The 26,990-nt window shown below is 43.8% G+C and overlaps 1 protein-coding gene across 10 annotated transcripts in view; it reads right to left on the bottom strand.

Moving 5' to 3' along the window:
• The window catches only part of DST (dystonin), a 502,757-nt gene that overhangs the window by 433,698 nt on the left and 42,069 nt on the right, over positions 1 to 26,990 (bottom strand). For all 10 annotated transcript variants that reach the window (XM_082347108.1, XM_082347103.1, XM_082347107.1 and 7 more), the window contains exon 3: positions 13,728 to 13,928. In XM_082347108.1, coding sequence (XP_082203234.1) covers positions 13,728 to 13,928 — 201 coding nt within the window. The remainder of the gene's footprint in view (positions 1 to 13,727; positions 13,929 to 26,990) is intronic.

Raw genomic sequence — 26,990 nt, 5'->3', positions numbered from 1 at the left:
CTGACGTGTCTCCTGCAGTGTCAGAGTCACTGACGATCACCATCTAGGTCATTATTCACTTGGATTTGCAAAGTGGTCACATCGAATTCCATCACTCCTTCCCTCCACAACCATTTGATTACCATGTAGAATAACTCTTACAGCAAAGACACAACAATGCTTGATTCTTTCTCTTTATTATTTTCCAGAAAAGTGAGTTAGTTCACTTAGCATTCTCCAAAGGTCAACAATGAGTGTTTGGTTTTTTTTGAAATGTCATACATCATGGATTTTAAATATACTGATGTGATATTCAATCCACTGTGATCATTATTCTTATTGACTAGGCAGTAGGAGCCTCTCCAAGTTTAACTCCTGGTTCTTCTGACAAGACCACAGTAATCTTGGATGCTTCCTTGTCTTCTGGTTTGACAAGATGTGCCTGGCTTTATGAAGTCTGGAAACAGGTACTATTACCTTACATGTATCTTAATGTAATATTAATAAACCACATATTACATACTCTCCTATGGTTCCAAACTTGGTAGCCAGTGTGTATATTAAAGGAGACTAAGTAAAGACGTCAGTTTATTGACCATTAAATGTAGAATGGGATCCTGGATGGAAAAAACAAAGGCCAATACTGGAACAACTGGAAAATTTGAACACGGGGACACGTTAGACAATAGTATTGAATCAATGTTAAATTTCCTGAATTTGATAACTGAAATGTAACATATAAAAGAAAGTCCTTGTTCTTAGGCGATACATATTTTAAGTATTTAGGGATGAAGAGTTATGTGTGCAACTTCCTCAAACTGTTCCCAAAAATGTGTGTGTGTGTTCATGTGTACAGAGAAATCAAATGGCAAAATGCTTACTGATGATCTAGATGAAGATTATAGTGTTCATAGTTATTACTCTTGAACTTGTAAGTTTGAAATTTCAAAAAATAAAGAGTTGACGATAAAAGGCAAAATAAAATAAAATAAAATAAAAGGTGTGTCGGTCTCATCCTCCCTTTCTCGTTCTAGACCTGGAATCAGCTGTTTCTCCAAGGAGCCTGTGATGGCTGCCGAGTTCCCCGGCCACCCATCCCTCCATCCCTCTATCCAGCTGTTGACCTTAATGGCTCACAGCTGCCCCTTCTTCACAGCACTCCCCTGGGCTACCCCAAGCTTCTTCACACCCTCCCTCTCCAGGAGCCCAGAGCCTGTGACTAACTCAGGTGGGGGACAAAAGGCTGGCTTCCAGTTGAGATGAACTCTGTGCATTGGTTCCCTGGAGCCAATGCAGGACCAGGCAGAGCCAGCCCCTGCCAAGCCAGCATCTGGCTTTGCCCCCACCCACCCTGCTTCCCTTGTTCCTCTCCTGACCCTCCCCCTCAATACATCACTTATGCCGCAGCACCCCTCCCAGGCTGTGCCTAAGGAACCTGACCCAAGACACAGCCTGGGTTTGTTTCCATAAGAAAGAGAATTTCCTGGCAGTCCAGTGGTTAGGACTCCGCGCTTCCAGTGCAGGGGGCGCAGGTTCGATCCCTGGTTGGGGAATTAAGATCCCGCATGCTACGTGGTGCAGCCAAAAAAAAAAAAAAGAAAAAAATCTTAAAATAAATAAAATCCACGAATAAAAAAAAAAATGACACAGGGAATTATAGTCATTATCCTGTAATAACCTACAATGGAGTATAATCTGCAAAAATACTGAATCACTATGCAATACACCTGAAACTCACATAATACTGTAAATCAACTATACTTCAATTTAAAAAATGAATTAATTTTTAAAAAGGAATGACATTAGGATGCCGTAATACTGTATGGGCATTTCTACTGGATTGGTCACTGTTTCTAGTCCTGTTCAGTGGGCAGAGCCAGGAAATTTTTTTTTTAATGAAAAAAACCTCACTGTGTGTTCAAACTGATATTTCCAATTCAATTAGGGATTTACTTAACTTTCCTGATTTCACACCTGCATCTCCTCTCTCCCAACTGAAAATCCTGGCTCTGAACACCATCAACATATCTACTTTATTTCTGAAGTTTTTCTGACACAAGAACACAAACCGATCACAAAATAACACAATCTTTTGACTTAAAATGCAAGTTTACATTGTTTTAGATCAATCTTGCTTATTCCGGAGTATAATATTTTAACTCATGCAAATGTATTATACAATAGCCCTTAAAACCTCAACTAAGACTTTACATTCTAAGGAGTTTCTCTTTTCTAAGAATAATGATATTAACTGTCATTTCATGCATATGAAACAGCATGTCTTGCCATGTGACATTCAATCCACAGTCATGCCTGCACCAGGTATATAAGGACACGTCCTCCAATTAACAAGTGAGTCCTTCCTTAGCATTTGCTACTGGTAATTACCTTGTGCTTCTCACACTCCACGAGCTTTTTATTTAAAATAAGCTAAATGTATCTTCTCTGATGTTCTTATCATTTGGGCCCTTATTCTGTGAACCTTTACTGTGATTCTTCTGCCTCCTTGCCTGCAGCTGCTGTTTAAACTCAATTTCTTTTTAATTGCCGTAAAATACACAAAAAGTAAAATCTACCATCTTAACCTTTTTAAAGCATACAGTTCGGTACTATTAAGCACATTCACCTTGTTGAGCACCCAATCTCCGAACTCTTTTATTATTTATTTCTTTATTTATTTATTGGCCATGCCACGCAGCTTGCGGGATCTTAGTTCCCCAACCAGGGATTGAACCCAGGGTCACGGCAGTGAAAGCGGGCCTAACCACTGGACTGCCAGGGAATTTCCCCCAAACTCTTTTAATCTTGCAAAACTAAAAGGCCATACTCATCAGACAACTCCCCACTCCTTCCTCCCCCGCCCCTGGCAACCACCACATTCTACTTTTGTAACAGAGCAGGACCCTATGGGGCCTTCCTGGGACAGGCCTTCCCCCGTAACCTCTGCTTTAGCTCCTCTCTGAAGTACCTAGATAATAGTATTTAACACAAATATCCTGAGTGGTTTTGCAGATGTGAAACCCCACCACCACTACCAAGTGGAAGAACTGCTTGATGACCATGAGCACATAGTCCCAGGCCTCCTGGAGCCTAAGGACTGATGATGTTAACCCCTGTGACACCACCCTGCTGCCTCATCATCAGCCAATCAGAGAACTGTGCACAAGCTGATCACATACCCTGAGACCCCTCCTCTCCTGACCCTTAAAAATGCTTTGCCAAAACCCTTCCGGGAGCTCAAGGCTTTTCTGGCTAAGCCACCTCATCTCCTTGTATGGCCTTGCAATAAACCTTTCTCTGCTCCAAACTCCGATGTTTCGGCTTGTTTGGACTCACTGTGCGTCGGGCACAGGAACTTGCGCTAACAATTTCTGTTTCTACGATTTTGCTACTCGAGGAACCTCACAGAGTATTTGTCCTTTTGTGACTATCTTATTTCACTCAGCATAATGTCTTCAAGATCCATCCATGTTGCAACAGGTGTCATGATTTCCTTCCTTATTAAGGCTGAATAATATTCCATTGTATGGGGCTTCCCTGGTGGCGCAGTGGTTGAGAATCTGCCTGCCAATGCAGGGGACACGGGTTCGAGCCCTGGTCTGGGAAGATCCCACATGCCGCGGAGCAACTGGGCCCGTGAGCCACAACTACTGAGCCTGCGCGTCTGGAGCCTGTGCTCCGCAACGAGAGAGGCCGCGACAGTGAGAGGCCCGCGCACCGCGATGAAGAGTGGCCCCCGCTCGCCGCAACTAGAGAAAGCCCTCGCACAGAAACGAAGACCCAACACAGCCAAAAATAAATAAATAAATAAAATAAATTTTAAATATATATATATATTCCATTGTATGGATACATCACATTTTGTTTATAACCATCAATGCACCTTTTGGGGTGCTTCTACCTTTTGGCTAATACAAATAATGCTACTATGAACATGGGTGTACAAACATCTCTTCCCCAGACCCTGCTTTCAATTCTTTTGGGTATATATCCAGAAGTGGAATTGCTGTACCTTACAATTTCTATTTTTAATTTTTGAGGAACTGCCATACTGTTTTCCAGAGCAGCTGCACCATTCCACATTCCCAGGAACAGTACACAAGAGTATTTAAACCTCATCTTAACATCAGATTAATTTAGGTATCTGATCTTCATCCACCATAGAGATGCTGAGCTGCACCTAGTGGGGGGGTCAGTGCTGACAGGTCAAGGATATTCCCCAGCATCAGAGTTAATTAGCTACTTTACCATGTGATAACTGAGCAGAAAGTGTGGAGGCTGAGGCATGGACTTGGTAGTATTAGACCAAAGCGGACTTGCCAATACATTGGTACCCTGGGGTGGCGGTACAGATAATGCAGGCTGTGAGCACGCTCTCAAAGGCATACAGCTACTCCTCAGGAATGAGTCAGGATGAAAACATGCATAATTCCTCCAGTCTACTGGAATCTATATTCTTGTCCCTGAAATTTCTCACCCAATTCCCCAAGTGCTCTCGGAGCTGAAGCTCTTCCTAACGGACGGCAGGGACAAGGGACGTCTGCTTCCATCTAGACTGATGACCTGGGCCAGTCCTTACTCTCTGAAACTCACTTTTGTCAGATTGGGTTAACAATATAAGCCCCACTCAAGGTACAAATTGCTTGTGCAGATTAAATGAGATCATGAATATGAACACACTTTTCAAAATATGAAGTGTGAAAAAAATGCACAACCTAAAAGTTGAGAGTTATGTTATATTCAGCAGACAAAACTGAGGACTTAATCCAGCGACACAGCCTCTCAGCTAGCTCTGAGGGACGGCTCCAAAGAGGCAAGGAGGGGGAGCCAGGATATACAGGAGTTTTTATAACAAAGACCAGGTAGTCAGAACATCAAAAGATTATTGTTAATAAAGAAAACCAGACATCTCAAGTTAAGGAATTTAGCACTTTTCTATGTATGGGAAGAGCCTATGTCTGGGCTCATTGAAATCTTCCTTTGACATGTACCTCAGCTATCTGGGGCCAGTATCCTGTGCTTTCTCATCCTGAGTCCCTTTGAGGGGTGCACAATGAGGGGAGACTGCAGTGCCTGACTGCTAGATGGCAGGCATTCTTTGTTTCCATCCTGAGTTCCCCCAGGTCTCACCGTGGGGTGGCTGTAAGGTGATGGCTTGATGGCTGCAACATCTTTTGCTTACTAATATGGCAGGCAGCATTTTTCATTCACAAGTGTTACTGCAAAGCCGTAGTTTTCCTGAAACATCACTGTCATTTCCAGAACTGACCACTTTTCTCCCAAGGCACAAACTAAATTCTGTTTGGATATGTTCAATTGTTCAGTTTCCACAGTTTGATTTTTTTGAACCACACTCATCACCTCACAATTGGGAAAAAAAAAAAAAAAAGAGGCACTATTGAGAGAAATCAGATGGATTCTTGCCACTCACCAGGAGGGGGCTGAGAGGAGCACAACAGTGATATTTGGGAAAACTGAGAATTAGGTCTAGGAGAAAAGGTCCAGAGAGATGGAACCATGAGCCCAGAAAAGAAGCAGCTCTTTGATTCTCAAGTACAATGAACTGGCTCTGAATACAAGCCATCAAACAAGGGGAGACCTCATCATTGAAAGCACAGGACGAAAGGGAGTGAGACAAGCTCTAGATCTTCCACAGTACCTCTTCACAGATGGTACAATAGGAAATGGTTTTAAGTTGTAACCCACAGGATTTAGGCAAAGGTCAAGGAGTCACCCCAGGCAAACACGGCTGTTAAACATCAAACAGAATTTCAAGAGAAGCGCTAACTGTGTCCTTTAAAATAAAGAAATTTATACCCATCTTCTCGGAACAATTTAACATTCTGGTTAGGTTAGAAATAAAGACTGTTCTGGTTAGAAGTAAAGTAATAAACTAGACCATCTCTAAAGGAGTTATCTTTTCAGCTCTTTTATCCAACCCCTCCATGGAAACTTTGAAGAGGCAAGTGGCTATCTAAAAATTTTCGGGGAAAAAAAAAAAAGACTAAAGCGTGCCTGGAGCCCATGCTCCGCAGCAGGAGAGGTCACCGCGGTGAGGGGCCTGCAGGCCGCGGCAAGGGGCGGCCCCCACTCGCCGCAGCTAGAGGGAGCCCATGCGCAGCAATGAAGACCCAACGCAGCCAAAAATAAAAAGACAAAAAATCAATTAATTAATTGATAAAATTTTTTTTCTGTAAGTTTTGTTTGCTTGGAGCTTAAAGAATTTAAGGTTTTCAAGACAACAGGTGATGCTGAGTACAAGAAAGACAAAAAGAATGGCAACAGGCCTTGCTGCAGTCAAATGCTGGCTTCAAAAAGAATCATCAGTTAGAAGAATGTGTTTATTTTTCTCCAAGCAGAGTACATGAACCCCTTCACCAAGTTCATTTTAGTTTCATGAGTTGTTTGAGAAACTAAACACTATCTACATTAGCACCATTCATTTAATATAGACCACGTACCCTGCATGCTCCTGTGCACCAATTATTCTTATACCTACTGATAGCAATTTTATAATAAATGAAACCTTTGGTAAGGTCCTGTAAGGGAGGTGTAGCAATGAGCAAAGACTCAGTAAGCTGAATGGACATTATTCCACAAAATCCTTCTGAAGCAGTTAGCAAAAGAAATTTGACTTTATTCATTCAGTTCATTCTCTAGAACTCCAAAGCGAAAAGGAAACAAACATTTCCTTTAGGAGCTTTGTATTCGCCAATTAATTAACCCAAAGGAAGGTGTGAGCTGTAAGCAAGCCTTCGCCAGAAAGGGAAGTGTCCCGAGGTTATGCAAATAAAGCCGCATGGGGTTACACACTGGAAAAGGAAAGGGAAAGGGAAGACCACTTAACAACCTAAGCAGGAAAGGGACAGAGAAACATCCTACATTCTCAACAAGATCAAGGATGTCTGGCTAGTCTTTTCTACACAGCAGCAGGCTCCCGACTACAAAGATGACCTGAAACCTGTTAATATTAATTTAAAACAAAGAAAAACTATGCAAAAGGGACTTCCATGGTGGTCCAGTGGGTAAGACTCTGCACTCCCAATGCAGGGGGGCCTGGGTTTGATCCCTGGTCGGGGAACTAGATCCCACATGCTGCAACTAATGATCCCGCGTGCCGCAACTAAGATCTGGCACAGCCAAATAAATAAATAAATAAATATTTTAAAAAAAAAAAAACTATGCAATGTTCCAAAGTATCTTGCAGCCTTACAATGACCTAAGCTGCAAAGAGAAAAACAGAAAATTTCCCCAAGACTCGAAAACAAAATCCAACAACAGAAGGAAAAGGAAGGTGAGGTCAAGGAAGTGGTCTAGTAGGAGAAAGGGCAAGTCTGGGAAGGAGTAATCCATTTGCATGGGAAATCCTTTCCTGCTGCTCTTTAAAGTTTCTACCTGAGATGCTGCCTTTTCCTGGCCGAAGACGAACACCCTTCAGTGAAAGTCAAGAGCCCTGGACCCACCTCTGCCTAAGGCACCTGTAATTTTTTTTCCTTTTTTCTTTCATTCTTTTTTTCTTTTTGATGTATTCAAGGGTTTGTTTTTCTGTGTCACTGAAAACAACAGATGTATTCAGCTGTGTGTACTTTTTTAAATTGTGTTTTCCCCTACCCCCATCCCCTACCTCTGGTAACCACCAATCTGCTCTCTGCGTCCGTCTTTCTGAAGGAAGGCATCAGAAGTTAAAGGGAACCTCCGTCCTCTTCCTAACCTCTTGGCTCTGGAGGACCCCAACTGAGCCCCCAACACCCTTCTCTATCAGTATTCACTTCCTGGGTTATCCTGATCAGTCTCCTGGATTTGATAATATCCGTGTACTAACAACCCCATGAAATCCGGACCCTAGGAAATCTAGTAGATATTTCAGACTTAACATATCCAAACTGGAAATTTGATTTCCACCCCTCAGGCCACACCAGCTTCTTCCCCAGTGTTCACCTTTCAGAAAGCAGGACCACCAATCATCTGCGTTCAGCCTGCCTGTCCTCCAACCTGAGTCAGAAGTACCAGGCTCAAGACATGGAAACAACCTAAGTGTCCACTGACAGATAAATGGATAAAGAAGATGTGGTACATAGATGCAATGGAATATTAGCCATAAAAAAGAATGAAATAATGCCATTTGCAGCAACATGGATGGACCTAGAGATTATCATAAGTGACATAAGTCAGAGAAAGACAAATATATGATATCACTTCTATGTGGAATCTAAAATATGACACAAATGAACCTATCTACAAAACAAAAACAGACTCACAGACATAGAGAACAGACTTGTGGTTGCCAAGGGGGAGGGTGGTGGGAGAGGGAAGGATTGGGAGTTTGGGATTAGCAAATGCAAACTATTATATAAGGATGGATAAACAACAAGGTCCTACTGTATAGCCCAGGGAACTATATGCAATATCCTGTGATAAACCAGAGTGGAAAAGAATATGAAAAAGAATATATATATATGTGTGTAACTGAATCACTTTGCTGTACAGCAGAAATTAAAACAACATTAAATCAACTACACTTCAATAAAATTTTTTTAAAAATTTATCAGGCTTGATAATCCAGTTACTTGGGGCAGGAGCCCCCGAGTGAAGGACTGAAGCTCGTGAGCCTCGGTTTTGCCAGCATGGGGAGAGGGCTACCGCTTGGCCGGTACCTGGGGGCGCTGGCAGTTTTTAATCAGATAGTCCTTCACCTCTATGCGCTAGTGTCAGAGACTCTAAGTCCAGGAAATGCAGGCGATGGGGTTGAAATGTGCACAAAACTTGAATCAGTGAAACGTAACAGGGACAGAGTCAGGGTGCCTGGTTATTTTCAGGTGCCCTAAAGTTTTGATTTCCCCTTTTTGTTCTACATTAACAGGCTCAAGTGAGGGCACTAGGTAGAAAGACTCTTGCTGCCTCCCAGTTCCTCTGCCCCTGGAGGAGAGGCTGAATGAAAAGCATGGCAAGAGTGAGGTTTGGGGCTTACCTATGCTTTCCAGTACCATTTAAAAATAGGCTTTGATTGATGCAAAAGTTAAAAAACTTCTATGCAGCTAGGAAACCTGAGACTCAAACTGATGAAAGTACTTTAGGAGGGTTCATTAGGATAAACCTCTAGCCCTAGACACATGATCATTTGAATCTATTCCAACTGCTCCGGTCGGAACACTTGGGTTTATATCTTCGTTCCATCATCCACCAGCTGTGTGACCTTGACAGGTTTCCTCCTCCGAAGAGTGAGCACCTGCCCCAGAGAACTGCTGGGAAGATGAAAGGGGAGAAAACGGGGAAGCACAGCGACACCTGCTGCCTGTGGGCTGCCGAGGTAGCGAGCGTGCAGTGACGTGAGCGCTCCGGTGATGGTGGTGATGGTGATGTTTCAAGCTCTAGGATTCAGACCCAATTGCAATGTCAAAATACTAAAGAACCAAGGGAGATGTGGATCTAATTATCTCTTCTGCTCCAAGGTGGTAAAAATTCCTAAATGTTCCAGTGACATGTCTCAATATATAGGATAAGTCCCAAGACCTAAGAGAGAAAATCAGGATAAATGTTTGGCTTACTCACTCTTAGAAACATCTCATTTTTCAAAAGAGGGGGAAAGAAAACACATATATTACTAATTATGTTTATATTAGTGATCTCCGTTACTAATTCTTGTAGCCACGTTGGAATATAAATGATGAATTCAGAAAAAGTAAATAGGTTGGAGCAGCCGGAGATGCTAAAGTATAATGCATTCCATGCGGCTTGGGGCCCGCTTCCTGGCTGAAAGTGCACTGTCACAGCTTCTAAGTCATCTCCTTCACTGCTACGTCCTGTGTCAGTCTTTTGACTCGTGGGCCTGTTTCTTACTCAGACTGCCGCTAGAAACGCCTGGAGTGCTTCACATAAAGTCATTCAAATAATCCTGAGTCACCACAGCTGATTTATTTTTATTTTAGCTCCAGGCCACCATCAGAGTTGACACTGACTCGTCCCCCCTGCCTCCCTCCCACTGTGTAAGCTGGAAAAGGCACAGGCTCCGGGCTCATGTGCTGGCCCTACTGGCTGCACCTAACCAAACCCAGAAGAGGACCCAAGGCTGGCACTCAAGTCCACCTACAGCATGAAAACAGGGAAATGTCAGCAGAGGCTGAGCAGGAATCACATGACATACGAAGCCAACAGCCTCCTGCTACCAACTCTGACGATTTCCAGTCTACAAAACAACGACCCCTAGGAGAAGCACACAGATGGAGGAAGTGAGCTTTACCCGCCCCAAAGAAGCTCCTGGAATGTTTTTATTGCCCCTAGCAACAAGGCAGCCTCCACTGCTATTTCCTGTCCTCTAATCCTGCTCCCTTCCAAATGATCCTTCCGAAGGAGAGAGGGCAAAGACCTTCCGGAGGGCAAAGGCCTTCCTCAGCAGTGACCACCAGATGCCGGCAGAGAGCTACAGGCAATGTCCCAATCCAGGTCCTAATCACCAGACACCCAGACCTCTGTAGTAGCTACTGACCCGGCCCTGTCCTGCTCCCCTCTGACCCACCCTGCTCAGGTTTAATTCCTAAAATCCTGCTGTGATGATGCTACTCATCTCTTCCAGTGCCTCCATGAAGCACAGAAAATGAAGTTTAAACACAGTGGTATTCTGGCCCCATCTCTTTTTCAGGCTTTATCTTGTACGTTTCTCATAATCCCCCACATCCAGCCAAACAGTTCTCAGCACTTCTGCTTACTCTATTTCCCAGAGCTGACGTCTGCTGGCTCTCCAATTCCTACCCACAATTAAGCCCAACTCAATCCCGTCTCTTCCGTGAAGTAGTTACCCCCAACCACCTTATTTGGGGGGTAAAAGAAAAAACCTCTCCATTCTCTGAATTCCTATAGTGCCTAACCTACACATCATGTATAAATATCATTCATTCATTTGTTCAATAAAATGCATCAGATGTCATATGCCAGGAAATATGCTAGGCCAGACGATATGGCCCCCAAGGAAGTCAAGGTCTGGGGGGGAAGGAGAGGAAGGAATTACCATGTACTGAGTGTTTATGCCAAGCAGGCCACCTAATTCCACCCGTCAGTTCATCCTCACCCCTCAGTGAGGTCGCCGTTGTTATTATCACTTCACAGTAAGAAAGCTGAGTCTCGAGGAGTTGAACAGCTCGGCAAAGATGACCACGTATGTTTTTTACTTGCCAGGGTCCCTGTCTGTCCCCTCAGACTCTGCCCATCCCTGGTGACTCTGCCCTGTCCTCGGGGTGCTGATCTCTGGAACTCGCATCACCCACACTCCCCAGCCCTCTGGTGTCCTGTTGGGTCGGGTTGATGGAAAAGCAGGAGCTGAGAAGGCAGCACATCTGCTCCCCCTGCCCCCTTCCTGACTCACTGGGTTCTGGCCGGGCTGCACGCCTCGGCCACAGCTCCTGGGGAAGGCTGCTTCCTTGGCTCCAGCCCTCTGACCAGGACCCAGCAAGGCCCCTGCCGTCTGCCACCCCTGCAGGCGAGGGGTGGAGGTAGGTAGGTAGGTGGGTAGGTAGGTTCCACCTGAAGGCTGCTGGAGCATCTCAGCCCTGCCCATGCTTCTGGAAACATTCCTTCCATTAAACTCTTATGGTGCCAGCTGTTTCCTGCCGGATACATAGAGCAGGAGTCGAACCCGTGTCCATCTCACTACTGAGCCTGCCTTTTTCACTTGAGTAACTGCGCTGCTGGAGATCTGTACAAAGGGCCGAGGACCAAAGCAGAACGCACCTCACTCTGATGGGAAGGATCAGAAAAGACTTTCCTGATCAAGCCACCTGATCACGAGTCAGTGTTCAGAGGTGAACTGGAATTCTCCAGGCAAACAGAGAGCGAGGACAGGTGTTCCAGGGCAGAGTCACCAGGCATGGGGACTATGTCTTGTGACCAAGGCAGTTAGGTACAGTGCTCAGGAGGGAACAAGGGGGGGTGGAGGGTTCCTAAACTTTGATGATGATCACATACTTCTCCAGCCACATGGGGAGATTAGAAGAAAGAATTAGCTAGATTCTGAGCAGGAGAACCAATGTGCCTATTCCCTACCTTCAACAGAGCCCTGTCAGAAGATAAACCCAACGATTCAGCATAATATATCCCTTAATGACCCTGGTCTCATCTACCAGCACCCCATCGGGCTGACCCCCGAGCCTGCCACGCCATCACGCCTCTGTGCTCTTGTACACGTTCTCCTCGTCAGAGACGCCTCCCTCCATTTCCCACCGGATCAACCCCTCCTCTTCCAGGACGCGCCTCAGGCGTCTGCTTCTCTGCAAGTATTTCTGGCCTTGCGCCACGTTCCCTAGTGCCGGGTGCACAGTCCACGGCAGCACTTCCCTAACACAGGCCTGCACTCCGTTTACTCGTGTGCGTGTCTGTCCATGGACTCAGCTGTGAGGTGCTGGGCAGCAGGAAGGCAGAAAGTTGCAGAGGAAGTGCGGGGGCCCCGGAGGCCGCCGCCTAGACCCAAACCCTAGACTCTGCCCCCAAACAACTGGGTCACCTTTGGCAAGTTATTCACCTCTCTGGGCCTCAGTTTCATCATTCAGAAGATGAATAATTCCAGTTACACAAGTAAGCCCTCAATAACCGTTAGTTATTAATACATACCTGTGCATCTCTTATTTCCTGTATGAAAAAGCTTACGTTTGTTGAATGAATAAATTTTCCTACAATTTCCTGTTGCTCCACGTAGATACCAAATTCTACTTAGCCTTTGTTTTATTCAATCATGAAAGGAAGGCTCTCATCTCTAAGTATGTGCTTATTTTACCATTGGCTAAACAGGACCTTTCCTGTAAAGGAATTCAGCTTCTTGCCATTGTCGCTGGCCTGGTAGCAAACTCCACATGTGTCTGCTACACAGTTACCCCACAGAAGGGCAGGTCTGTTTATATAATTTACAGAGACATATTATCACGTCAAATCTTGCTGGCTCCCCTCAGCTGGCATGAGTCACGACAATCATGGGCTCTCCACAGCACAGGAGGGACTCATAGGGAAACTTTTTTTAATGCTGAAGCAATGCAAGATTACTGCAGTCATGAAATACTCCTTGAAAGTTTTTAAAATGTCAGTGTCTAAGCCCCAAATCCTTAACTGTCACAGCCCCAGCAACACGTCCCTGTGTAAGAGCCCCAACCAAGACAGAAGATCAGAGCACACGGAACAGCGTGCTCAGGAGATGAGCAGGGGTGAAGACCAGGTGGGCACCAAGCTTCCCAGGTAACTGTTCAGGTAACTTCCCTGGTAACTGTCCAGGTAAGGCAGCTCGGCCGACAGAGACCCAGGGCACTTGCTAGAAGAGGACAGCAGTGCCGCCTGGGAGCAACATAAAAGTCACCCGGAGGGGCCAGCTCCCTCAGCATCACCCGGAGGACAGCTGCAGACGAGGGGGTCAGCCCCTCCCTCCACACCTCCCCATCCCGATGCTGCTTTGTTGTCACCCCCCCTCCACCAGCTCAGCTCTCACCACTGCAGGCCTCGGCTGGGTAACTCCATGGCCCCGTCCGGGCTCTAGACCCCACTCTCATGTGGTCAGGATTCACCAGTTTTCAATCCCCCCGCCCACCGCTGACCAGCGCTTCCTGGGAAACCACATTCCTCGCTGGCACTCGCGTGAGTTCCCGACTACTTGCTGGGACAATAAGAGAATAACCGAATTACTTAAAGTCAATCTGATCATTTTTGAAGACTAAGAGAAGGACCACCCCATGTGACAACATATTTAATATTCTTTGAAAAGACAATTCCCTACTTACAGGTCTCCTGGTGGAAGCGCCTTGGACGGAGTGGTAGAATTCTGGCTGGACGCGGCTGCTTTTCTTGATTCTTCGTTTCCTCACTGAGATCTCCTGCTCGCTCTGGTGGTGAACCTCTACGGCAGGCTTGGCTTCTTCCAGCCGGGCAGCTGCAGCCGCTGCGGCCCGTCTCCTAAGGTGCCGAGGGCTGGCTCGGAATCCCTGGGGCAGGAAACACAAGTGAACAGATGCAGATTGGTCCTGAGTCAGTTGGGCAGTTCTCTGGGGCTAGTTGTACAGAGACGTCCAAAGACACCAGCTCTGTGAGCTCTTTGACCACCCAAAGTGAGCTCAAAGTGTAGCAAGGCTTGTGTGTCCTGCAAAGCATCTCGTGTTCCGGGGCCCAGAGTTATTCTACCTTAAGAGATGTTTTAATCCAGAAATGCTAGTTTAAAAAAAAGTAGGCGGGCATACTGCTTTACTTATGTGGATATAAGTCAGACTAAGTGTGAAGAAGGGGGGGCTCCAGGTGGGCGTGAGGATGGTACAGGGAAAGGACCCAGTATTACCCCAGGGAAAGGGATGCTCTGCTTCCCTGGAAGTGGACTGTGCAGGAAGGAAGGCAGGAATGCAAGGCATCATCATGAAACTCCTTAAAGGGAGGGTCTAACACCAAATGGCGGCAGGACAGTGCAGCAAACGGTATGGGTTTGGGGTGTCAGATGGGCTTGGGTCTAAATGCTGACCTGTTCATTACAGCTACACATTTATTAAACATTGATGATCTAATTTTTCCAGAAATTAGATAACATTCTCCTCACAGGGTTTTTAGGTTTTAAATAACGTAACAGACGTAAAAGCAAATGTAAGCAGATACTATGCTTAGACGTAAAATTCTAATCATAGTATCTGGCAGACACCAGGTGCTCAATGAAATGTTAACTTTCCTTCTTTTTTACAGTACGGTGAGTATAAGGACAACTCGCTGGGCAAGGAAACAAGTTCAGCTGTGCATCTGGGAACGTGCACACGGTTTTGGAAAATACCAAAGAATTACATAAAATAACCTCTGTCCTGGAGTAGCTGAGGATTTGCTGCAGAGCAGAAGTCTGCTGCAGAGTACACGAGCAGACTGGGATGGGCGATGCGGGGTGAGGGGCAGTGGAGGGCGCGAGGTGCAGACAGACCCTACAGGAGGAATCAGTCGATGAAGCTGAGCTCAGCGGACCAGTGGAATGTGGAGAAGGGATAGAATTTATGTTCCAGGCAAGGGAACAACATAAGGCAAGAATGAAGAAGTAAAGTGATGGATGGATGGATGAATGGATGCATGGAATGTTTATGTAGCAATAAGAAACACTGCTTGATGATGTGCACACCCACATGCAGGGGAGCTCACAAAGGGACGAGGGGAGAGCCTGCCGTCTGATGATGGGGCCCTAGACACCAGGCTGAGGATGAAGGAGAAAAAGACAGAAGTTCCAGGTGACCCGCAAAGTCAAAGGAGGGCGGAGGTCAACAGAGATCAACAAGGGAGGAAATGCAAATGGATTTGGCAAAACTGAGGTCACAGTTTGGGCACTTTCTTCTTACCCCAAACACATGAGCTTGTTTCCACATCTCCTCTGTGTGCAGGCCTGGGGGGAAGGTGTTCCTCAACCCCAAACAGGCCCAGAACATGCCCAGACTCCCATATAACCCCAGGGCTGTGCAGCAGGTGCCGTGAAAACGATGGAGAAGGGGAAACTGGGCCGATGGCTAAGCCGGGCTGCTTTTTAAATATGCAGGTTCCTGGATGTCCTCCCCCTACGCTCCCCTCCTCCCACACACTCACGCACATATACTCCATACTCTGATAGCTACTGAGGGGTTGAGTCACCACTAGGTGGCACTGATTTCCAGAAACATGTGCGCTGGTGGAATGAACTGAGTGTTCTGATGATACACTAGCTTCTGTCCCAGTGGGGTGAGCTAAGCATATTTCTTAGATAATGATGCAGACTCTCCTTCTCTTATGCTCTTAGGAGTAATAAACAACCAAATTTTACTTAACTTCTATTATTACCAATAGTTCTCGAGGGCCTACAAATTCTAGAAACTCTTAGGAAAACTACATAAAACTCACTTAAAGTGACCAAAAAAAAAAAAAAAGTAAAACATGTTGGTACAGTCATTCTGGAGAACAATAACCCAGTAAATCCACACCCCTGTATCTACTCTGGAGAAACTCTGGCAAGTAGGCCCAAGAAGATATTCAAGCATTGCTTACAATAAAAATTAGAAACTGTTTAAATCAGTCTTTCCTCAACTTCTGTCACTTTCATTCCACCTTCACATTTTTCTAAGATTAGAGCACCATCATACACACCTCTGTGATTTATCTTATATCCAAATATACGTGGACTATTTTAAAATAACTTCTTACAAGCACTACAGGGCAGTACACAGACAGCAAGCAGCCAAGCTATCTGGGTTCACACACAGCCTCTGTCACTTCCTAGTTGTGTGACCTTGAAGAGTTACTGAGAGAGTTATGTCCTCATCTGTAAAATGGAGATTAAAAACAGTACTTCATTCATAGGGATGTTGAGAAGCATAAATGAATTAATAAATGTAAAGTACTTAGAAAAGGGCCTGGCACACAGCAATATATAAGGGTTGGCTATGATTATTAGGTATATTGCTTGTGTGAATAAAAGATATTCTTAAAGACAAAAGTGTGTTATTAATCAGATGTAAAAAGGAAAATGAATCACACTGCAGGTGTGCCCTGCTGATAGACACATGAGGTACCAACCACCCTGGTCATAAGGAGAGAGTTCCTTGCTCCAGAGAGTCCCAGGCACTTGTTGTCCTGAGAGTCCAACTGTCTGGGCTAGAACCCCAGCTCTCCCACTTACTAGGTGTACGATCTTGGCCAAGTTACTTCTCTGAGCCTCAGATTCTTCCTCTGCCAAATGCATACAGTATTCCCCCTCTAGTAGTTACATGGTATTTAGATGAGATAGTCCACATCAGCCTCTTAGAACAGTACACAGATTACAGTAAGCAGTCAATGCATTACCGCCTTATTATTACGGTTTCACTTCCTGGATGCTACAGCAGCAACTCACCTGCCAGCAGTTCAGAGCTATGATCACAAACACTGCAAACAGCACACAGTCATTGCCGAGCAGGCATTTTTTTAATCTCCCTAAACCACTGTAGAGAATTATTGGTTTGGGGTTTATTACACTTGTTTGTCCTAAATACTATAAAAAGTAAGCCATGACTTTTAACAGAAGGAAATTTTCTTTTAAAACAGTAGGTGGTGCTATAAGCTCTCACAGGTGTTAATGGGATTTGATGGAGTCAGTATAAAGTCCATTTCTCCCTCTAGCCATTTGATCTTACCCGGATGCCCTTCAACCAGTAGGTGATGGGAACTTGGCAGTCTCTTGGTAGTGGACTTCTGCCATTTTTAGGCCACCCTGTTTTTAAATTTATTTATTTATTTATTTATTGAAGTATAGTTGACTTACAATGTTGTGTTAATTTCTGGTGTACAGCAAAGTGATTCAGTTATATATCTATATATCTATATGTAGGTATATAGATATATATATCTTTTCCAGATTCTTTTCCCATATAGGTTATTACAAAATATTGAATATAGTTCCCTGTGCTATACTCGTATACTTGTCCTTGTAGATGATCTATTTTATATATAGTAGTATGTTATCTGTTAATCCCAAACTCCTAATTTATCCCTCCCTCCCTTTTCCCTTTGGTAACCATAAGTTTATTTTCTCTGTCTGTGAGTCTATTTCTGTTTTGTAAATAAATTCATTTATACCATCTTTTAGATTCCACAAATAAGTGATATCATATGATATTTTTCTTTCTCTTTTTGACTTACTTCTCTTAGTATGATAATCTCTAGGTCCATCCACGTAGCTGCAAATGGCATTATTTCATTCTTTTTTATGGCTGAGTAGTATTCCATTCTACACATTTACCACATCTTTATTCATTCATCTGTCAATGGACATTTAGGTTGCTTTCATGTCTTTAGGCCACCCTGTTTTATCAGCACCCTTTGGGCAGTAACTTCTCAGATGCACAGTGCTGATACACAGCTAAGTCTGGGTGCTCCACAGCCCACTCTAGATCTTCCCTCTCAATAACCTGGTATAGTTCCCAGGGAGGCTCACGGTCAAGGATCAACTCATTGCAGTCTCTCTGCTTGGACACTGAATATTAAGCAGAGGGATGTAAAGACTGAAAATAGCAGAAGGAATTCATCAGTCTAGTGGATGCCCCAAAGACCTTCTGAAGCTGCCTACTTCTGCTATAACAATTCAGTTTTGATTGTAAATTCTACCATACATTTGTAATAAATTCTCTTTTGGTTTAAATCAGAGTCAAATTCCATTGCCTGCAAACAAAACCCCTGATGCATACTCTTTCTGTTAGGTTTCACGTGGCTAGCTATTTTCCTCACACATCGAATACTCAGACTTAACCAGGCTGTTTGTTTAGACTGTCAAAAAAGGGAGAAGATATTAATAGCAATAATTTACTAAGCACCATTTAGGTGCTAAGCCTATTATATCCACTTCATAGACAACCAAACTGAAGCTTACCAGGAGTAAGTAACCTACCTAAGGCCAAAACCCACAAATAGAAAAGCTCGTCTTTCTAACTCCAAACCCGTGCCCTCTCCACTTTGCTCTTAGGTAGGGAGGTTATAAGGCAGTAATGCATTCAGAGCTAATCTTCTACATATACTCAGAACATATGTTGACTGATTAAAACAAGAAATGTCTACAAACGTTTTAGATAAGTCAGGCAGAAATTGAAAAAGTTAACATTTTCAAGTAAGAATTATTGTTATATAAGATCAAAGCACCATCCAGTTTACTGATGAAGCATCTGAACAAATGGAAACTTAATGCAATGAGTATTTATATAGAATTGTTTTTGTGTTATTGCTGTACCTGAAAAGCTAAGGTTTATAGGTAAAGACATAGATTTACCATATTCAAATATTATGAAGCTCAATAAGCTGATGTTTATAAAGCATGTAATGCCCCATAAAAACCCTACGATTCTCTTCATCCAAGGCTAGAAATAAAGTATAGAGTAGAAGTTCTTGAATCCATGGATAAAATTCAAGGGAGATGGAGCAGGCAATCAATGAACTTGGATGGGGAAAAATATGTCTTTATTTTCACTAAACGCTAATTAAAACTTAGCATAGGGTTTCCCTAGTGGCTCAGTGGTTAAGAATCTGCCTGCCAATATAGGGGACACGGGTTCGAGCCCTGGTCCGGGAAGATCCCACATGCCACAGAGCAACTAAGCCCATGCGCCACAACTACTGAGCCTGTACTCTAGAGCCCGTGAGCCACGACTACTGAGCCCACGTGCCACAACTAGTGAAGTCCACGTGCCTAGAGACCATCCTCCGCAACAGAGAAGCCACCGCAATGAGAAGCCCATGCACCGCAACAAAGAGTAGCCCCCGCTCGCCACAACTAGAGAAAACCTGCACGCAGCAACAAAGACCCAATGCAGCCAAAAATAAACAAAGTAAATAAATTTTAAAAAACAAACAAACTTAGCATATCCCTCAATTATAAATGCAGGCCATAAACCTGGTATTATTAGCAATATCTGACTTTTGCCACTAAAAGAATTCACAGATATTTAAATATTAAATTATAGTGGCTGAAGATATCTTGAAATACCATTTACATTCATTGCTACTTCAAAATCAAAGTAGTTATTAAATCTGTTACTAGATCTTGTTATTTAATGCATTAATAAATACATATATTGCTCTGTCAAAAAATTCTTTTAATTGAAATTGTAATTTTAATTGAAGTAAGGTTGATTTACACTGTTGTGTTAGTTTCAGGTGTACAGCAAGGTGATTCAGTCATACATATTCTTTTTCAGATTCTTTTCCATTATAGGTTATTATAAGATATTGAGTATAGTACCCTGTGGGGTACCCTAGCTCCTTGTTGGTTATCTATTTTATACAGAGTAGTGTGTATCTGTTCATCCCATACTCTTAATTTATCCCTCCCCCTCTTCACCTTTGGAAACCATAAATTTGTTTTTTATGTCTGTGAGTCTGTTTCTATTTCATGAATAAGTTCATTTGTACTATTTTTTAGATTCCACAAACGAGTGATATCAGATATTTGTCTTTCTCTGACTTACTTCACTTAGTTAAAGATAATCCCTAGATCCATCCATGTTGCTGCCAATGGCATTATTTCACTCTTTTTTAAGGCTGAGTAATTTTCCGTTGTATATATATATCACATCTTCTTTTTTTTTTTTTTTTTTTAATTAATTTATTTATTTATTTATTTTTGGCTGTGTTGGGTCTTCATTTCTGTGCGAGGGCTTTCTCCAGTTGCGGCGAGCGGGGGCCACTCTTCATCGCGGTGCGCGGGCCTCTCACTATCGTGGCCTCTCCTGTTGCGGAGCACAGGCTCCAGACGCACAGGCTCAGTAGTTGTGGCTCACGGGCCCAGTTGCTCCGCGGCATGTGGGATCTTCCCAGACCAGGGCTCGAACCCGTGTCCCCTGCATTGGCAGGCAGATTCTCAACCACTGCGTCACCAGGGAAGCCCCGATATCACATCTTCTTTATCCATTCATCTGTTAATGGACATTTAGATTGTTTCCATGTCTTGGCTACTGTAAATAGTGCTGCAATGAACACTGGGTGCATGTATCTTTTCAAATTAGAGCTTTTGTCTTTTCCAGATACATGCCTAGGAGAAGGATTGCTGGATCACATGGTAACTCTACTTTTAGTTTTTTGAGGAACCTCCATACTGTTTTCCATAGTGGCTGCACCAATTTACTTTCCCACCAACAGTGCAGGAGGGTTCCCTTTCCTCCACACCTTCTCCAGCATTTTATCATTGGTAGACTTTTTGATGATGGCCGTTCTGAACAGTGCAAGGTGATACCTCATTATAGTTTTGATTTGCATTTCTCTAATAATTAGCGATGTTGAGCATCTTTTCATGTGCCTGTTGGCAACCTGTATGTTTTCTTTGGACTCTTCTGCCCATTTTTTTGATTTTGTTGTTTGGTTTTTTGTTATTAAGTTGTATGAGCTGCTTGTATATTTTGGAAATTAAGCTCTTGTCAGTCAGTCACATCATTTGCAAATATTTTCTCCCAGTCCACAGGTTGTCTTTTCATTTTGTTTATGGTTTCCTTTGCTGTGCAAAAGCTTATAAGTTTGATTAGGTCCCATTTGTTTATTTTTGCTTTTATTTCCAATGCTTTGGGAGACTGACCTAAAAAAACATTGGTACAATTTATGTCAGATAATGTTTTGCCTACGTTCTCTTCTAAGAGTTTTATGGTGCCATATCTTATGTTTACACCTTTAAGCCATTTTGGGCTTATTTTTGTGTATGGTGTGAGGGTGTGTTCTAACTTCATTGATTTACATGAGGCTGTACAGTTTTCCCAACACCACTTGCTGAAGAGACTGTCTTTTCTCCATTGCATATTCTTTCCTCCTTTGTCGAAGATTAATTGACAGTAGGTGTGTGGGTTTACTTCTGGGCTCTCTATTCTGTTCCATTGATCTATATGTCTGTTTTTATGCCAATAGCACACTGTTTTGATTACTGTAGCTTTGTAGTATTGTCTGAAGCCTAGAAGGGTTATGCCTCCAGCTTTGTTCTTTTTCCTCAAGGATGATTTGGCAATTCTAGGTGAAAATTTTTTTTAACAATTTATAATTATATTTCAATTTAAATGGTTTTCTCTGTAACTCTGTTTATTATTTTATGCATTTAAAAACATTCTGAGAATGAGTCCATGAGCTAAACCTGACTGTCAAAGGGGTTTGTGACATAAAAGAGGTCCAGAATACATAGAACCACAGAAATGTCCATAAAGAGACTCCTAGCTGCTCACCAAAATCTGTGTTTGCCTCTTTTCCTTGGGCACAAGCTAGACTACATTTCCCAGCCTCCCTTGCAGGTAGGCAGGGCCATGTGACTGAGTTCTAGCCAATGGAATACGGACACGTATGCCACTTCTGGACCCAGCCCACAAACAAATCCTACAGCCATTTCTCCATGCTCTTCTCTTTGGGCTGGGATGACCTTCAGAGAAAGCTTGAAAGTCACGTATTAAAGATGGCAGTGCTTTCATCACCCTAGGTCCCTGAATAACTGCCTGGAGGAAGCCACTCTGCCAACCTGCTCAACCACCTGCACCTCTAAATGAGCAACAAATATACTTCTATTTTGTTTGAGCCGTTGAACCATTGTACACTGAAGTGTGCATTTGCCATAGGAATTTCCATGACCTAATCAGTGTTTCTCAAACTTTATCAAGTGTCAGATCCTCCAGGAAAGCTGATTAAAACACAGATTGCTGGGACTTCCCTGGTGGTCCAGTGGTAAAGAATCTGCCTTCCAATGCAGGGGACACGGGTTTGATTCCTGGTCAGGGAACTAAGATCCCACATGCCGTGGGGTAACTAAGCCCACACACCACAACTACTGAGCTTGTGCACCTCAATGAAAGAGCCCACGTGCCGCAAACTACAGAGCTCATGCGCCCTGGAGCCTGTGCGCCACAACTAGAGGGAGAAAACCCACATGCCACAACTAGAGAGGAGCAGTGTGTCTCACCATGAGGACAAGGACACTGGCAGCAGAAGTTCTGGGAAGTACTCCTTGGCGTGAGTCCTCCCGGAGTCCACCATTAGCCCCACCAAAGAGCCCAGGTAGGCTCCAGTGTTGGGTCGCCTCAGGGCAAACAGCCAACAGGGAGGGAACTCAGCCCCACCCATCAGCAGACAAGTGGATTAAAGTTTTACTGAGCTCTGCCCACCAGAGCAACAGCAAGGTCTACTCACAACCAGTCCTTCCCATCAGGAAACTTGCTCAAGCCTCTTAGACAGCCTCATCCACCAGACGGGCAGACAGCAGAAACAAGGAAAACTACAATCCTGCAGCCTGTGGAACAAAAACCACATTCACAGAAAGATAGACAAGATGAAAAGGCAGAAGGCTATGTACCAGATGAAGGAACAAGATAAAACCCCAGAAAAACAACTAAATGAAGTGGAGATAGGCAACCTTCCAGAAAAAGAATTCAGAATAATGATAGTGAAGATGATCCAGGACCTCGGAATAGGAATGGAGGCAAAGATCGAGAAGATGCAAGAAATGTTTAACAAAGACCTAGAAGAATTAAAGAACAAACAAACAGAGATGAACAATACAATAACTGAAATGAAAAATACCCTAGAAGGAATCAATAGCAGAATAACTGAGGCAGAAGAACGGATAAGTGACCTGGAAGAGAGAATGGTGGAATTCACTGCTGCGGAACAGACTAAAGAAAAAAGAATGAAAAGAAATGAAGACAGCCTAAGAGACCTCTGGGACAACATTAAACGCAACAACATTCGCATTACAGGGGTCCCAGAAGGAGAAGAGAGAGAGAAAGGACCAGAGAAAATATTTGAAGAGATTATAGTCGAAAACTTCCCTAACATGGGAAAGGAAATAGCCACCTAAGTCCAGGAAGTGCAGAGAGTCCCATACAGGATAAACCCAAGGAGAAACATGCTGAGACACATAGTAATCAAATTGGCAAAAGTTAAAGACAAAGAAAAATTATTGAAAGCAGCAAGGGAAAAACGACAAATAACATACAAGGGAACTCCCATAAGGTTAACAGCTGATTTCTCAACAGAAACTCTACAAGACAGAAGGGAGTGGCATGACATATTTAAAGTGATGAAAGGAAAGAACCTACAACCAAGATTACTTTACCCGGCAAGGATCTCATTCAGATTCAATGGAGAAATCAAAAGCTTTACGGACAAGCAAAAGCTAAGAGAATTCAGCACCACCAAACCAGCTCTACAACAAATGCTAAAGGAACTTCTCTAAGTGGAAAACACAAGAGAAGAAAAGGACCTACAAAAACAAACCCAAAACCATTAAGAAAATGGTCATAGGAACATACATATCAATAATTACCTTAAATGTAAATGGATTAAATGCTCCAACCAAAAGACACAGACTCGCTGAATGGATACAAAAACAAGACCCATATATATGCTGTCTACAAGAGACCCACTTCAGACCTAGGGACACATACAGACTGAAGGTGAGGGGATGGAAAAAGATATTCCATGCAAATGGAAATCAAGAGAAGGCTGGAGTAGCAATACTCGTATACTTTTAAATTGAAGTATAGTTGATTTATAATGTTGTGTTAGTTTCAGGTGTACAGCAAAATGATTCAATTATACTTATACATACATTGGGTTGGCCAAAAAGTTTGTTCAGGTTTTCCTTAACCATCTTACGTAAAAGCCTGAACGAACTTTTTGGCCAACCCAATATATATTCTTTTTCAGGAAAAAAAAAAAAAGATACAGGGAACAGTCACACAGGATCATCCAGTGGGACAGCCGCTCTGCTTCACACAGTCATTCAGGGCACCAGGCACCTTCCACCTTGTGGCTCGTGAGGTGCCCAATGTCCTCTCCACATTGCCAGTTTATGGAGAAAGAGCCAGGATTGTGTGCAGATGGTGTCCATCGGCCAGGCCTACAAACAGCACCCATTACTTCTCGCAGTTCATTAACCAGAACCTATTTATGTGGGCAATCACTGAACTGCAAGGGAAGCTGAAAAACGTGGTTAGGCCACGTGCCCAGAACAAAGAGAACACTGGTATCAGTGAGTGCAGCAGACTCTGCCATAGAGCTGGTCGCAAAATCAATTCCCCAGCCACCCACCTCCTTTGCTAGTCCTCTTCTCTCTGGCAGTGTGAGCCTCACTAACTACAACTCTTGGGGCCTCAGACAAAGTAAGACAAAAAGAGTTCCCTACACACATCTTGTTACACAGTCAAACATAATTTGAGCCCCATTTATCGAACACTTTCCCAACACTGTTCAGCTGGTTAACTTCACCCAACTCTAACTCTTTAGAGTTGCGTAAATAATAATAATTTCTAGTTATCAAGCATTTCCCATGTGCCAAACACTGAGCATGCATTATTTCATTATTTCTTGTAGTATTCCTAGGGGGTAAATATTTTAATGCCATTTTACAGATTAAAGAAAAATATACACTTAGAAGTTTGCCTAAGTCTTAGCAAGTATCTGCTCTACGATTGAGCCTTCAGGCAACCAGACCTGCCCTCTCCATAAGGGATCAGCAAACTATAGCCCCCAGGACAGGTCTGACCCACTATCTATTTTTGCAAAGTTATATTGGCATATAGCCATGCCCACTCCCATTCATTGCCCATGGCTACTTCTGCGCTAGAAAGGAGCACAGTTGAGTAGCTGCAACAGAGTTCACATGCCCTGCAAAGTCAAAAATCTCTAACAGGGGGTCCATTACAGAAAATCTTTGCCATCCACTGCTCTGCAGTATCCTGTAGGGCCTGGAGCACTCTGCCTCTTTCATAGACTGAGAAGTAACTCTGCCTCGGCGTTTTGGGTCGGCTAATCTGTGCTCTGCCCCAACAACCTGGTCTGTGAAATATACAGGTCAGTCTAATATCCCTCTGGCAGCCTGGTCTACTCCGTCTGTTTGTGGTTTCACAGGCAGATTTAACAACATCTGTTACCCTGTTTCATCAAACACATAGATGATATTATCAAAGGATGCACTTGCATTATTTTCTTACAAGGATTATGCCTCTTCCCCAACGATTTTTTTATATTTGGACTGTAACCACCAAGCCAAAGGTTTGCACAGATTTATCAACCCTACAGCTTTTGATATGACAGCTTTCCCGCCTTCACCATTCCCACCTCCTGCTTTGGTTTTTCGAGATAAAGCCATCAGCACAGAGCGACAGTGAATTTTATGGGCAGTGGCTGTCCAGTAAGGCAAGGCTTATTCTGTTGAAACTGGCCTTGTTGATGGAATTCATCATCATTTTTTTTTTTTTTTTTACCAAAATGAACCATAAAAAGCATCTAAGTATGCTTGGCTTTTAAAAGACTCAGAATATGGAACCTACATTACGTTCACATTAAAATCAAGTTCAAAGTAGGGTAGAAATTGCATCTACTTACTCAAAACTAGAAAAAGAGCATTTTAGTGGATGCTGTGGGGCACCACCCAAACTCCAGCTTCATGAACCAGATGCTAAGACTGCTGGCAGCCCCTGGCTTTTAGCTGAAACCCTATGTGGGAATTACCCTCAGCCTGAACGCTAGCTTCCTGGCCACCATCACCCCCTCTTCCAGGGCGAACGCTGGTCAGGGGAAATGGCGAGTCGTTGCCTCAGTTAGAAACAACTCTGAAGGGCTCTTCAGCTCCAGAACACTCTGTGGGATCAGCTGAGGCCCTGTTGCATATGCATCACAATTCAACTTCCTCCTCTGCCAGATCCTGCTTCCCTGTTCCCTTTAAGAGTTCTTCCTGAGGGCACCCTCACCCCTCAATCTCCTGCACACAATTTTCATCTCAAAGTCTATTTCCCTGGGAAATTGACCTGCAACGAACGTGAAGTCTGATTTCCTAAGCAGCACGGTCAATAACTGATGTGCCATATTTAACACCCAATGACAGCAAAGAATCAGCAGTAAAGAGATTCTGGGGACAGCAAATCCATCAGTACAAAAAATGACAGCAACAGCAAAACATTGGGCAGTATGTACATCAAACACAAGTAGCATCAGGATAGAGAACGAGCAGGCATCTGGGAAGTGAGGTGGGGGGTAGACGGAGGTCTAGAGCAAGGCTAAGGAGGACAAAACAGGAGAGTCATTGCCATCTGCTCTCCTGCAGCCGGAGCTCCGGGCGCAGACAGTCATGTGCAGTGGCAGTCTCTATAAATAGCAAAGCAAGCAGCAAATCATAACCCAGCCTTTGTAATTACACACTGAGGGAGTCTCACAGATGATTCTTTAGATATGAGCACGGTCGGCTTGCAGGCAGCCTTTTCTGAGCTACCCACTCACAGACAGTAACCAGCCACTGTGTCTACTAAATAGGAATGTGCCAGAGACACCATCCTTTTCAAGATAAAAAGCTAGATAATATAAAACAGGAAGCGTGTTTTGTGGAGTGTTTACAACTTCCCAGTTGCTAAGATGCCAAATAGCACCCAAACAGCAAGATGACTGAAGTGGTAAACCAGTCACACAAAGCAGAGGTCATAAACATCAGTCCTAAGAAAGAAGGCAGCCCAGGGGCAGCCCAAAGGAACAACAAAAAGGGCACGGGGAGGAAAGGCAGAGGAGACGTTACGCTGTGTGCT

Source organism: Balaenoptera borealis, assembly GCF_965194805.1.
Source record: "Balaenoptera borealis genome assembly, chromosome: 12".
NCBI classification, from domain to species: domain Eukaryota; kingdom Metazoa; phylum Chordata; class Mammalia; order Artiodactyla; family Balaenopteridae; genus Balaenoptera; species Balaenoptera borealis.
The sequence above is the reverse complement of the archived record's forward strand: the minus strand, read 5'-3'. Positions and strand labels throughout refer to the sequence as shown.